Source organism: Martes martes (genome assembly GCF_963455335.1).
Source record: "Martes martes genome assembly, chromosome: 12".
Lineage (NCBI taxonomy): Eukaryota > Metazoa > Chordata > Mammalia > Carnivora > Mustelidae > Martes > Martes martes.
In genome coordinates this window covers 66530692-66545858 of record NC_137900.1, presented here as the reverse complement: position 1 = coordinate 66545858, position 15167 = coordinate 66530692, and the positions used below count along the sequence as shown (strand labels likewise).

The window sequence follows — 15167 nt, the reverse complement described above, 5'->3', positions numbered from 1 at the left end:
ACCTTTGTGGCCCCAGTAACTTTGAAAGTTGTGCAAAGTAGGCCCTCAGTAAATATTGAATAAGTTAGTGAGGGATTTGCTTTGCTGATCATAAAATAAACTTTTTTACTTATGAACATGAGGCATGTTTCCATAAATCTGTAAATAAATAAGTACACTTGTCATTTCACCACCAGTGGGACAATCACTGTTAATATCTTGATACATTTTCTTCCAAGGCACGCGTGCGTGCGTGTGTGTGTGTGTGTGTGTGTGTGAGAGAGAGAGAGAGAGAAATATCTGTGTTGGGGGTCATAACATTTAAAGTAACTATATAGATAATTTAATTTGATCATAACATACAAAAGCTTTTTCTCCATTTGTCATATGGGCATTTGTGTTGTTTCATTAAATATGCTTCAAAACAGGATTTAGACATTGTATAATATTCTATAAGGTTGTGCCTGAAATTTATTTATTAATTATTGTTAATTTATTGCCATATTGTTAGATTTTTAGCATGTGACAAAGCTAATTCATCTTAAATATAGGTTACCATATTCAGCAAGTTCTTCACCTTTCAGGGTTATAAACAACTTGAAAACCTAATTATTAAAAAATGAAACTGTACTATTTTTCTCATAGAAGAAAATTACAAACATAGTTAGATAAAATGCTGCCTACAATTTCAGGAGCTTTATAAACTTCACAAAGCCCATCCATGGATTCCTGTTCCAGGAGTTTAGGTCAGAAGCAATGACATCAAATATGTTAACATGAAGCAGAACAAAAAAGTGCAAGAAATCTAATGTGACAATTGCGGAGAAGTATCCTCTCTGAATCCTCTCTGAAATACTCCCGACTATAGGGTATTCAGCTCTCTTTATAACATGGCCCAATCCCAGTTCATTCTTATATTGGAAATAATCTTAAATCTAGATGCTACATTAACACTTCTGTACAGCTTTCACAACAGTAATTTTGCATGTGCTGTATATTTATTGTTCTTGGTGACAGAAAGCCTCTGCAGAGCTCCTGTGCTACTTCTCACTGCAAGGTCCCACACCCTGCAGAACTGTATTAGTGGGTCTACCCCAGATACCCTTCTCCTCTGTGTCTCCTAACTGTCTTATTACATCCCATTCCATTTGAGCAAATGTATAGCATGACTCAGCACTGGAAAATACAGTTAGATTTATCTAAAGAAAAGAGATCATTTCATAATTAAACCAAAAGTAAATTTAACAAATTTAAAATATAGTACAAAATGAAGAGTCAAAAAAAAAGATATATTCACTACTTTGGGTCAGGTATAGTTCAGTCTCAGGACAGAGTTTTAACTTGTTCTTTGTGTAGTTCTAACCAAGGAGAAGCACAACCTTTAATTTATTATCTTTATACTTTCTCCAATATGCAATTTATGATAATGAGGCTGATTCTGCGTGCCAATTTATACAGTGTCTAAAGAAGTCTGGTAAGTTCTCAGCGTAAAGCAGAAACCTGTTTTATGTTTTCGCTTTGTTGTTTTCATACATTTGCTTCTGAAGATGAAACAATTACTTATGTGAAAACTGGGGTATGAAAGGACATGTCCATGTCTGCACATTTCTGTGTAGGTGTTTATGACATGGGTTTGAAAAATTCTAAATCACTGTTCGATTCCAAAGAGTGATGGAAGAGGAAATTTTTGAAAACGATCCTAAGAATAATTTATATTAAAGACATTTCTTTCTCCCTCATAGCTGCATCATCCCTCTCAAGGCTTCCGCTTTGGAACTGTCCGGGAAAGCAGTGCTGAAGATTATGTGAGGCAAAGCTTCCCGGAGATGCATGAGTATATGAGAAGGTACAATGTACCAGCCACCCCTGACGGAGTGGAGTATCTGAAGTGAGTGTCAACCTCGAGTCTAGAAAGTTCTCACTGAAAGAGAAGTCTTAGCTACTGATACATATGTAGTATCTGTTGGTTTTTTTTAAATGACAGCTAAATATACCCACTGTGTGTTCAGTAATACCTCACACTGTGTGAGATGGAGAAAGCATTACGGAATAGTGTGCATTTAATTATGTGGCCTAGATTACCAGTTACCTGCATCATCCCCAGTTGGCAGTAGCTTTGCTCGAAGTGCCAGTGGGGTCATTAGTGTAGCAGATGGTGGGGGAAGTAAATGTGGGCCTGACATCACTTCAGAAAACAACAGTGCTGAAATGATCAAACACTCAGGGAATGTGGCCAGAGGATAAAGTGTCCCAAAGCAGCCCTTGCCTTCACAGTGAAGCTCTAAGCCCGTGGACCGTCTCCTCTTGCCACAAGGAAATGGAATTTATCTTGGAGATTTCCTGTAGAAAGGAAATAAGATAAAAGGCAATGATTCCCATGCCTGCATCCTTCTCATCAGAATTTATGAGAAGCAATCAAGAGCAATCACATCGCCATGGCAGATTATCAGAGCCTGTAATTCAGCGAAGCTGAATGCAAGGAGGGCAGTGCAGTTACAGATCTGCTCCTCTGGTCTGCCTGGGAGAAGGGAATGAATGGCTCCTGGTAAATTCCACGGTGTAAGCGTGAGCAGTCCTCTCCCTTGTGCCTGATAGTCTCAGGACAGTGACATACATTCAAGCCTCCACTCCCTAAAATCGTGCAGCCCCAGGAAACAGGTTTACCTCTGGTCAACCACAATAATCTTCCCAGTGGACAGAGGACTTGCCACCTCAAATTCTCTTTTAGGGAAGAAGGAAAGCAAACAAATAATTGCATGAGACATAAGAGCTAATGTGTTTCTGAAGAGCTCTGGTGATAGGACCCTAAAACTCCTTATGGACTTTTATAGAGTCTAGAGAGGAAGGCTTGTGCTCTCAGATTTGCCAAGTTATGTAGGATGAAATGCTGCTTTTGCACTATGAAATGGCACTTTTGGTTTTGCAAGAACATTAAAATGTTAGACTCCCCCTCTAACACAGAGTTGAGTGCTCCTTTGCTTGCCAGCTCCTCTTCTGTCTTCTTTCCAGCAGGCAAATTCATGGCTAAGGGAGAGATGATGTCAGGGTGATGGCAGTGGCTCCCCACTAGATGGTGATCGCTGATGAACTGGGCTCTTCTGGCCGTGTGAAAAGAGTGAGATGTGCCAGTCCTGTGGCAGTCCCCAGTTCCACTCAGGGTACTCATTTATTCTGGAGGCTGCACCAGAGAAGGCCCTGAGTTGTCCCCACTCTAGCCTGGAGAAATGAAATCGTTAGAAAAGCAGGCACCAGTGAAGAAGCTGAGACCTTAAAGAAGCAACTTGTCCACAGTAATATAGTCAGCAAGTGGCAGAGTCGGGACTAGAACCAGGTCCCTAGAATCCAATCGCTGCTGCAGGCCACTCTAGGAACCATAAGAGAAAAGTAGGTCCTTGATGTTCAAAGAATAGTCCATGTTCCAGCAGCATCCATGATCCTGTTAGCCTTGGGAGTTTGTGAAAAATGCTGACTGCCAGTACCCGCCCCGCCCCCCCCCCCCCCCGCCAAAACTGCATATTAACAAGCTCCCCAGGTGCTTTGCTGGTGGAGGTGACATTGGAATATAGGCAGATACATAAGTCACTTCCAGTGCTCTTAGCCACCACTGTCCAAGAAACCACAGTCCTCATACTAACCCCCTGGCATCCCAGAGCCCTGGCCTGCAGAACACACCTGCAGAGTCACCTATGAGTATATGTTATTGTGGTATATGTATTATTTTGTGGCATATGCATAATTAAATGAATTCTCAAAAAGGCAGAGCATGATTCTGTAATGGGAGAAACAGTTGGGGGCCCTGCCAAGTGTAAGGATGATTCAGCCAGTCATTTTACCTGGATCACACCCAACCACTTGCTCACCAGTGACTCAGGACCCCAGGGGAGTCTGTGAGCTAATTGCTTCTTGCCTTCCTATGCAATAGAGACCTGTCATAAATAACTTCACTTTGCAGTCCAGAATCAGGAGTGATTATTTAAGGATACCACTGAGACCGGACCTCAGTAATTACTGCTTAGAAAAACTGAACCCCGATTTTTTTTCTATTGCTATTGCTACCTCAGATATTTGCGGAGTACTGGTAAATGGTGACTAGTTGCTATGTAGCTCCCAAGGTACATTTTGTTATTGTGACAGTAAAACTTTTATTGGAGAAACATCTTTCAGCTTGATTTTTATTTTATTGCCAAGATTCCATTAAGGTTCCTCATCATCAGCTCCTAGGAGACAGTTCACATCCTCAACCCTTTCTGAAGCTTCCCACAGCTGTGGAACTGGGAGATGTTTTTTATTTTGGTTAAAGTTAAACACAGGTCTCATTATGACTTCCAATCCAGTACTCCTGGAAAAGGGAATACATTTTCAATCGGCTGGAAGAGTAGAAAGAGGAAGCAATGGTCAATGGTATCAAGAAAAGGGAAGTTGACCTATTTACTCTGTGTCCATATATGGCCCAGACAAAGCCATCCATGCAAATGTGTACTTCCTTCCCACTGATGAATCTTAGAGGTGTCTAAGGGTGTCTTTCTTTTTCAGATTTTTGATGGGCCCTAGCCTTATTCTGTTCTGAGTTTAATACCACTCCACTCTATTGAATTCCAGTAGACTCATTTTTGGCTCTGAGAGAGGAATGACTGAGTCCAGATAGAATAGAGAAGAGTTTTTCTCTTTGCCAAGATGTTTGGACAGCCCTGAGGGCCTTTCTTAAATGGCAGTATGTCCTACCCCCTTCCAAAAAGGATTTGATGTGGCTGCAAACAAGAATCATTGCATACACCTTAAACGGTTCCTTTTAAGATTCCCCCTTCCTTGCCTCCTTTGTAATTGAGAATCCAGCCAGTGCTGAGACATACTTTCCTCTGGGCCATTCCTGTGCCTACATTTTAAAAATGGGGAGAACACATGAAGGACACACAAGGCACCTGTTGGCATCTTGAGCCCAGTTCACATCTGATTCTCTGATACAAACCAGGGACACCTACCTTAAATGATTCCTGCCTGAATCGCCCCCTAGGTTGGGAGTGAAACATGAATCTCTGGAGATATATTAATAAAGCAGACCACTAAGATCTATTACCTATAGATCACTTCACCCTCCAGTTAATGAATGCTGGCCCATGGACTTTAAAGAGATCTTTTATCTCCCTTTTCCCCAGGACTGCTAGATATAGATAGATTTGTATTTCCTTAGTATGTATTCCTAAATATGAAATGATTCCTGATCTCTGGAGAATATGATAGTGATCATGGCAGAAAGAAATAAAAATTTCACATATTGATTAATGAAACCACCTGACTCCCAACACTTTCTAGCTTTGTAACTTGGATCCAGTTACTTTGACTCTCTGAGCCTCAGTTTCCTCATCTGCTAAAATGAGACAATACCACCCACCTCCCAGCCGTGGTGAGTAATCCTCTGTGTGGAGAACAGTCAGTGCTGTGCCTCGCACAAACCAGTCACTCAGTTTATATAAGAGAATTAAACCTTCCCGTTCAATTCAGTCACTCTGGCTTTATTGTTGGATTTAGAAGTAACAAAAGGAATGGGTAGATAAACCATTGGAAAGATGTCATGCTCTCTTAGAAGAGTATCTGTTTCCCTGGGTGTGTTTTCCACGGGTCAGTGAGATGTCAACAAGGCTGAGTCAGCAGCTACCTGGCTTGGGCTGCCCTTTCTTTCCAGATTTCTGTCCCCTAAACAAAAGCCAGTTGTCAACCTTTTCTGTCTACTAATGAATCATTTTTCTCTTTTCTTCTCTTGGTCTTAAATATAGGAATGATCCAGAGAAACTAGACGCCTTCATCATGGACAAGGCCCTCCTGGATTATGAAGTGTCAATAGATGCTGACTGCAAACTTCTAACCGTGGGGAAGCCATTTGCTATAGAAGGTCTGAGCCAGTCACTCTCAATTCACTCTGACTCAGGATATGCTCACTTTGCCAACCTAGCAAGTCACAAATGCCAGAGTCAGAGGCAAAAAGCTATTCATCTTCCCTTGTTTTTATTTTCAGCTCATAAGCACTTAGCTCTTAAGTTGCTGAAGCTAGGAATTTATTTTTCACCTACTCCATAAAAATTAATTTATCCAATTGTTCAAAAAACAACAACAACAATTGTTGTTACCCAGATGATGTTGCTTCAGATATCTGAGAATGGGGGCATAGTGTAACAAATGGGGAGTCCAATTTTGATTTAACCTGTATTTTCTAATTCCTGTAATGAATCTGATGCAAAAACTAGAATGATCGCATTCTACAACTGGAAAGACCTCAGTGTTGATATAATCCAATCTACTCCTTTTATCCACAAAAAAGCCCAGGGACATTACATCAGTTTTTCATAATCACACAATTAAATGATAATACTGGAATTAGAATCCAAATCTCATGGTTCCTAAATAAATGTTTTGTTTTGTTTTTTTTCCACGAGGTGGGAAATCAATAGAAAAAGAACTTTCCTTCTATACCTAAGTAACCTTTAAGAGTCCTAAACAAAACCTTGTTTGGGACCTCAGGTTTGCCTTTCTCCCCCACTGGCAGCAAATTTTTGCTCCCAAGTTGATCAACCAATCCATCAGACTTCAGGGGCAAAGAAGGATTGCTTTGTCAGTTGCTCCTTTCATTCTGAACAACTGTTGATAATATGGAACTGATCGTTTGAACCAGCAAATTTCACATCTCCCAATTCCCAGCTTCCCTTCTCTGACAGTACATGCTGGGTCTCAAGACAGCCATGCTTACTTGTCAGAAAACACTTTGACTTCAGACAATCCCATGAGGGTACCCAAGTCCTATTTCCAGAAAATCTGCTTTTCTGTATGTTAACTAGCATATCAAAACTATTCTGATTCCGATTTCCCAGCCACAGTTGATCTCTGTCTCTCCTAAACATATCATCAAATTTTTTACTTTGGTCTTTATTTTTGTGATGAATGAGAGTGTAAGAGCTGATGTTGTTTCTCTGAGCCTTCTCCTAAGAGAAATCAATCTTTTCTCCAGGCAAAGTGACCTCCACCTGAACCAGAGATAGAACTCAGGAAGAGAGAGATTTAATGGTAGTTGTCTTCTATCAAAACTACAATCTGAGATAGAAAAGTCTAAAAAGAAAAAGAAAAGTCAAGAAAAACCAAAAGAACATTTATAACAATGGAAAAATTCCTTTTTTTTTTTTTTTTGGTGGCATCTGGGGATATGCAAAGGATGTTACATTTTTTTTTTCTGTCCTAGATATACTGGGTAATTGAGGTCCCTCTTGCCTTTAGCAGCTACTAACAATGAATCATTTGCAGCGGGTATAAGAATGAGGGACTCCATTCTCCACCTTTGTCTTCAGGGGGCAACCCTAGCTTGTCAAAAGACAGTGGTGAGATGGCTTGTTTGCCTCTGCCAGACCCCAGTGCCAGATGCCACACAATTAACTCCCCACTGGTTCCCTGTTTACATTTCCGTCTGTGCTGCTGAGACTTAGCGTCTTAAAGTTCCCATCTCCACACACCACATTGTTTTCAAAGGGGATAAGCACAAAATGGCGCATGAAAGAGCTGTCTCTGCAAGAGAACAGAAAGACCACAGATCTGAAGAGAAAGCATTCCCCTGATTGTTGGTTTATTCTAAAAAAAAACAAAAAACAAAAAACACTGCTGGTTTATTCTGGGTGAGGTGCAAATCAGAAAATTTAATCCAGTACTGTCCCTGCCACCAAATTCACAGCCTGAAAACAGAACTTGGTGAAACACAAAGGGAGGATACTTAAAATTGTTACAACATTGTGATAGAGATACTAGTAAAAGTCTTGATCCCTGCTTTTTTCCTTTTTTAAGGATTTTTTTATTTATTTGACAGAGCAAGAGAGTGTGAGCATGAGCAGGGGGAGGGGCCAACGAACGGAGAGGGAGGAGCAGACTCCCTGCTGAGCAAGGAGCCCTGATGTGGGGCTTGATCCCGGGACCCTGGGGTCATGACCTGAGCCAAAAGCGGATGCTTAATGACTGAGCCACCAAGGCACCCCTTGAGCACTGCTTTTAAAAAAAATTTAATCTCATAAATTTTTAGGGAATATTTCTCTTGAAGAAATTTTTAAAAATATTATATGCTTTGACATACATTTCTTGAACTTACAAAAATGCAGACTTATTAATTAATTCAACTTTAAAGATTTTTTTATTTATTTGATAAAGACAGCGAGAGAGGGAATACAAGTAGGGGAGTGGGAGAGGGAGAAGCAGGCTCCCTGCCGAGCAGGGAGCCCGATGTGGGGCTCGATCCCAGGACTCTGGGATCATGACCTGAGCCGAAGGCAGCTGCTTAACAACTGAACCACCCAGGCACCCCTAATTAATTCAACTTTAAAGGCATAAAAATGTGATGAAAGCGATTTATGAACAAGTCTTACCCCTTTACCTTACAGGAATGTTTTATATATGTATCTGTGTCCGCTGCGTAGTAACAGTTATGTAATAGATGATGTATCACCTTAGGTAACTCAGGAGGTTAAATTTGAAATAAGTGTCTAATTCACGGACTGCTGCAGTTCATCAAGGGACCCTGATATCTGCATATACTTTCCCAGGTGCTCACATGGCTTTGTGAACTTAGGAGGGAAGGGCAGTCCATTGACTGCTTCATGTTGAATGTTCATTCACTTTATATAGTACTGATATCACACCAGCTCCTTGTACCAACTGCCCACCCCTCCCCACTCCACCATTCTGCATTTATTTAGGCTTAAAAGGTAAAGGTGAGGCCAGTGTGAGCCAGTGGCTCCACTTTGAGTTTAAAACCTTTTCCTGAGGACTCAGCACAGCAAGCCGAAACTCTTTAGAATTCGTCATATTAAATACCGTACACCCAGGGACACAAAGACGTATAGTGTGCTCTGGAAAAAAAAAAGTGTTAAGATAAATGAATACATGTCCCAAATTTATGCATTGGAGTTAGCTGACAATGAAGGTCAAGTAGGAAGAAAGAGTAATGGAACTGCACAGTAATGATTTGTGACCTTTCTGCCAAAGACCTTTGCCTGTTTTTTGAGTTTGTTCTTTTACTTGCTTACCACTAATTATTTAATACAGTGTTTTGGAGCACTGGCTTTGGAGTCTGAGTGCTTGGGTGAGAATAGAGTTGCTGTTACTCACTGTGCCCCATGGAGCAAGTCATTTCATCTGTTCTTCAGGCCCCTCATCTGCATAATGGGTCTATGAATACCACAACTAGCATGGAGTTGTGAAGGTTAAGTGAAATAATCCATGTGAAGCATGGACAAGCACGGAGTGCCCAATAAATTATTATTATTCAGTATATTGAATTAATAGACTGAGAGTGATTCTCCAGAAAATTATCCCAGGAGAGATAACCCTCACATATCTCAGCTTCTCCCACATACTTCTTTCTCCACTCTCACGTGCTGGGGGTAAGGGAAACCCATTTTTAAAGTCTACTTTACAGCTGGGGCTATTATTACAATATGTTCTCAACCATTGCCCCAGAGTAGCTAAATGTGGTATTCCAAGGACAGAGAGCAAAAATGAGTTAATCTCTCTTTCCTGAAGCCTTTTTAACCCTATCTAAGATCTCATTTTCAAAATATCTATTACCCAACTACATTTCAGGAAGATTCTTCTAGTCTATGAATTTCTAACTATACATTTGCTAGCCAAAATATATTTCCCCCACTCTTAGCTGAGTAAAGCTGATTTATCCATGGGGAAAAGATCAGGATTCTGTTCTGAAAATTGTTCTCTTGGGCTATTAAGCTGTATCCAATTTCCAGGGTGCCTGATGCCTTCATCTTTAGGGTTGAAGGATTCCATTTTGCTTCATCCATCAACCACAAAATAGTCAACCTCGTCTTTATTGCAAAGCCACATTTCTAATGATAATGAAAGCAACTCAGGCTGCTAGGTTGAGTCAGCAATTTAAAAATAAGAATTCTTTGACCAATGAACACAATCAAATTTGAAAAGCAACTGATAAGAGAAGGACAGAAATGAAACCTTCAAGGTTTTACTATTTTAGGTTTCTGAATAAAGTGGATTTTTATGTCTTTTAACAAATATCTCTCCTAGTCACCAGATATCTTTTTTCCTGTGAGAAATTTCTCCCCTTGTTCTATATTCCTAGTGTGTTTTACTTAGCTCATAATTATTATTGATGCTAATAATCATTTAAATGTCAATAATATATATATTAAAATAGAAAATTTAGAAGGACAGTAATCTTTTTTTAGCAGTCAATTGGAAATTAACCTTGACGTGATGGAGTAGAGTGATTTAATATTTATTATTTCCTATGTAGCAATTTTTTATAAATGTCCCTGTAACTTCAACATGGCTTTTTGCCTAAGGCATTTTTAGTACTTTTGTTGTAGTGCCAAAATTCTATTCTTAGAATATATAGATTTATCATAAGTATTAATTTCAGCTTTTTAAACTTTAGATCACGTATTTCTGTCTCATCTACCCCAAAATGCCATATCAAGAATCAGTCTACAATGCCTCCTCTCATCTTCCCATCGGGTAAAAAGTTCTCATTCCTCTGAACTCCATAGAGTTTTATCCATCCTCCTCATTGCATCTAGTTTTCGTATTTGACCTTTATTGAATTTATGCATCATCTATCTTGTTTTCCAGAAAGGTCCTGTAACTTTCTCCCATGTTGTGTAGTTATTTATGTCTGGCTCATTGCCCTCATGCCCCCGTAGCTTCATAAGGATAGAGCTGCGTCTGAGTTAACTTGGAAACCTCTGTAGCCCTTGGCAGGGTATCTGGCACAGAATAAACATTCAACACATGTTTGTGGAATTAGTGAATAGTTGAATAGGTGTGGAATAAGCACATATCAGATGAAAACATTCCTGCCATTATTACACTAAGCTGGACTGGAATTGTTGGCTTTGAGGTGATTTTTAGAAGAAACAATATAGTCAGGGGGTGTCCTTGCTAGTTAATATCCTCATCTATGTATAATCATGGACCAGGTAGGGCTATACTTACAGTATATTTCTACAACTTATAGAAAAGTTTATAAACAAAATCTGCCCATGAATAATATATATTTTGTCTGCTGGAAACAAACCATCAGTTTAGATGATTGTGGTTTTTTACTGCATTGCCCAGTTTGGGGAGATTACATCAATATGATTGTAGTGATAGAGCCTGTGTTGAAGGGGAGGAGATAGGCCAAGTATTCCCTTATCTTGGTCACATATTATTCTGGACACTGTGGAAAGAACATTGGCTTTAGACTCAAACAGACCTACTTTCAGATCTAGCTTTGCCAACTACGAGCTGTGTGACCTTGGGCAGTTTACTTATTCCTAAAGTATTACATATTATGCATAAGTTCTTATAGCGGTTAGACCCATGTGGTATATTATCTGGTACACAGTAGAACTCAGTACGTTCTAGTTATTAAATTCCAGCGTGATTTAACTCAACTATAGACCAAAGTATAGTATACAGTCTTAGTCTAGTGCATGATCTACAAGATGGGGTAAGGTACATATAAAGTTTATTATAGTGTATAGTATATAGTAATCTCTTAATACATATCAGAAATTGTTGAAAATTATTGCTCCAGGGGAAGAAATATGGTAATATTCAGCAAACCTGGTATAGTTGTCCTGACAATCAACCCCCTTCCACCAGATAGTTACAAGTCCTCCCACTCTATGTTATATACGCCCCAGTTCTCTCTTGTGGCATTTATCTCACTTATAATGAAATAATCATTACGTGGTGCAATAATAATAATGGCAGGGACTGCATCTGCCTTGCTCATTACTAAATCCTGATCAGTTAACACAGTGCCTGGTCACTCAGTAAGTAATTGTTGAATGAGTGAATGATGAATGCATGAGTCAGTAAGTCATTGAATATTATTATACACATGACTAGCGTTGTGCCTGACATGTAAATAAGTCCTGAAAGAATGAACTTGCAACTGAGTTGTAAATAGCATTCATTATAATAAAAATTTCTAAAGAAAACTGGTTACTTCGTTATGGTTAGTTGCCCATTATAAAAAATGTTATTTAATGATAACATCAGCAGAAGAACAGCCTGCCTATGTAAAGTCTTTTATTGTTGGTCTTGCTTTTCAAGCCAGAACTACTAGGCACAAAGTAGGCAGTCAAAATAGCCCTTTGGATGGAAAATTCTAATCATGCTCTTGACATTGTCATCACTCCCCTGACTGGCCATTGTTAGGGAACAAACAAAATTATCAGGGGAAAAAAACCATACAGCTCTTTAAAACTGAAAAATGTTTTCTGCCTTATTTATTTCTTCTCTTTTATTGCTTATAAACACATCTCAAGCCTCATTTTTTTTTAAAAAAAGGATTTGTGTATACACAATAAAAACAAAAACAAAAACTAATGTCCTTGGAAATAAATTGCAAGATAGAAATAATTATAGCAAGTATTTGTTTTCATGAAGTATCTTTGAATTTTTGACAGCCTTTTAGTCTTTATCAGTGAAAAAAGAACGAGCTATACTTTTATCTTCCTCAATCATTCTGAGGGCAAAATATCTTTTTTTTGACTATGCTGTCCAATAGCTAAAGACAAAGTGTAGTTAATTAGCTCTTTCACATGGCTATCAAAGAGCTTACTAGTGAATTAACAGTTTGGAAAGGAAGTGAAGCCACACAGAGCAAGGATATGCAGTCCAAGCTGATTATTAAAAAACTCTGACAACACATTACATCCACTTTTGTGCTCCTCCTTCATCCTTTCCCTTTCCTCTCTTGCCTTAAATAACCACTATCCTGGATGTTGGGCTTATTAGTTCCTTGATTTTCTTCTAATTGTATTTTTGCCACATATGTATGAATTCCTAAAAATATACTATTTCATTTTGAATGTGTTTGCATTTACGCAATGGATTCATGCTGTAATCTTCTGGGGCTGATCTTTTTTACTCAGCATGGCCTGGAGTCATCCATATTATCCCATGTAGTTCTACTTCATATATTTCACACTATATACAATATACCAATGATGTAATATTCCACAATTTATTTACCCATTCTCTTGTCAAAGAACATTTGGGTTGTTTCCAAATTTTTACTATTATCAACAGTGCCTCTAAGAACATTCTGATACATATCTCCTGATGTGGTTGTAGTGGAGCTCTTTAGAAATGTACTTAAAATTACTTGTCTTAGAGCAGATAGATGTTCAACTATACAAAATAATAGCAAACTATTTTAGGGCACCTGGGTGGCTCAGATGGTTAAACGTCTGCCTTCGGCTCAGGTCATGATCCCAGGGTCCTGGGATTGAGCCCACATCCAGCTCCTTGCTCAGCAGGGAGCCTGCTTCTCCCTCTCCTTCTACCTGCTGTTCCCCCTGCTTGTGCTCTCTCTCTCTCCCAATCTCGCTCTCTGTCAAATAAAGAAATAAAATCTTAAGAAAAAATAGCAAACTGTTTTCCACAATGGTTATATCAATTTGTATTTGTAGAAGCAACATATGTGATCTTATGGACCTACATCTTCTCCAACACTTGGGTTTTGTTTTGTTTTTTTTTAAGATTTTATTTATTTATTTGACAGAGAGAGATCACAAGCAGACAGAGAGGCAGGCAGAGAGAGAGGGGGAAGCAGGCTCCCCATGAAGCAGAGAGCCCAACATGGGGTTCAATCCCAGGACCCTGAGATCACAACCCGAGCCGAAGGCAGAGGCTTAACCCATTGAGCCACCCAGTCGCCCCCCAACACTTGGTTTTACCTGACTCTTTTTTGGGGGTGGGGGGTAAGTTTTTGTGGATGTTTAAATTCTCATGTTATACTGAGGCATAGTCTCATTATTAAAAATTGACAAAAGTAAAAGAGGGTCCTGCATGACCAATGATGAGAGAATGTCATAAACCCGAGATTATAATTAATCCAATTTTGTGTGTTTAAGGTTCAGAGGAGGGGTTTTAGGAGAGGTGAATAGAAAATCCTAGTCCTGGTAAAGGCCTCAAAGGTATCTTCTCAAAATTATCTTGAAGGGAAGGGCAGAAGGCCTTGAAATATAATGTGCTCCTGGAACACGGTACACAGCCCATTCCTCTTCTTTCCAGATTCATCTCTTTTACTCAGAAAGGCAGCAGATGCGTAATAATCATACCTTGGACCTCTCTGTGACCTTTGAAGGAAAGATGATAAAAGCTCACCCTGCCCTTGGTACCAGAACTGACGGCAATATCACACAAGTGTGCTGGCACCTCTTCAGATCCTCTCAGGTGAAAAGCTGACGTGAGGTTGTATTTTCTTCTAGGGTATGGCATTGGTCTCCCGCCCAACTCTCCACTGACCTCCAATATATCCGAGCTGATCAGTCAGTACAAGTCCCATGGGTTTATGGATGTGTTGCATGACAAGTGGTACAAGGTGGTTCCCTGTGGAAAGAGAAGCTTTGCTGTCACGGAGGTAAGGAAAAAGCGCTGATCATGTTGATGCTTTGTATAGCTTTACCTTGAAGAATATGAAGAAATGCTGTTACACGTGTCCTTTGGTCAATAATCCAGGCTTTTACATCTCGTAGAATTCACCGTGATATATGCAGAAGTTCACCTGAAGGGTGCCCATTCTGGTAGGAATTTACAGTAAGACAGGTTTGTCTTGGATTCAAACGTGATGTACTTTGATGAGTAAATGTCTGAATTTCCACTTCTTTTCTATGTGTTGTATCCGCAAGTGCAGAAGAAACGCTGGTCGAATTACAGCAATAGTATCTATATCTGAGATTGTCATTAACATTACTTGGTTTAACTGTTAATTGATGGACATGATGTGGACTTCAGAATATCCTTCAAGATCTGATCAAAGCTAATTTCCCAGTAGTCCAACTATGAATCCTTTATGGGTTTAGAAAAGTAGACACACCTTAATGGGTAATTCTTAGATTAGTGAATCATAGCTTTTTTTTAAACTGGAAACAACCAATACCTTTCTCTTACAGATGAGAAACTAATACCTGGAGATCCTAAGTGATTTTCCCAAGGCACACAAGTAGTCAGAATCTCCATCTTTCTGTTGCGGTGCTCTGCCTTTACAATGTAATTAGAAAGAAACCATCAAAGGAGATAATTAAGATAAGAGACTAAAAGATATAACAAGAACCATAGGTTCGGGTATTCAAAAGAGAAGCCAAATAAACCAGTACAAGGTCAGCCAGACATTAAAAACAAACAAACAAACA

General features: G+C 39.4%; 1 protein-coding gene across 2 annotated transcripts in view; it reads left to right on the top strand.

Moving 5' to 3' along the window:
• GRIN3A (glutamate ionotropic receptor NMDA type subunit 3A) overlaps window positions 1-15167 on the top strand; it is a gene marked incomplete at both ends in the record, with an annotated part of 149924 nt that overhangs the window by 100924 nt on the left and 33833 nt on the right. For both annotated transcript variants that reach the window (XM_080820500.1, XM_080820499.1), the window contains 3 exons: window positions 1722-1867; window positions 5751-5866; window positions 14244-14395. In XM_080820500.1, the coding sequence (XP_080676626.1) occupies window positions 1722-1867; window positions 5751-5866; window positions 14244-14395 (414 nt within the window). The remainder of the gene's footprint in view (window positions 1-1721; window positions 1868-5750; window positions 5867-14243; window positions 14396-15167) is intronic.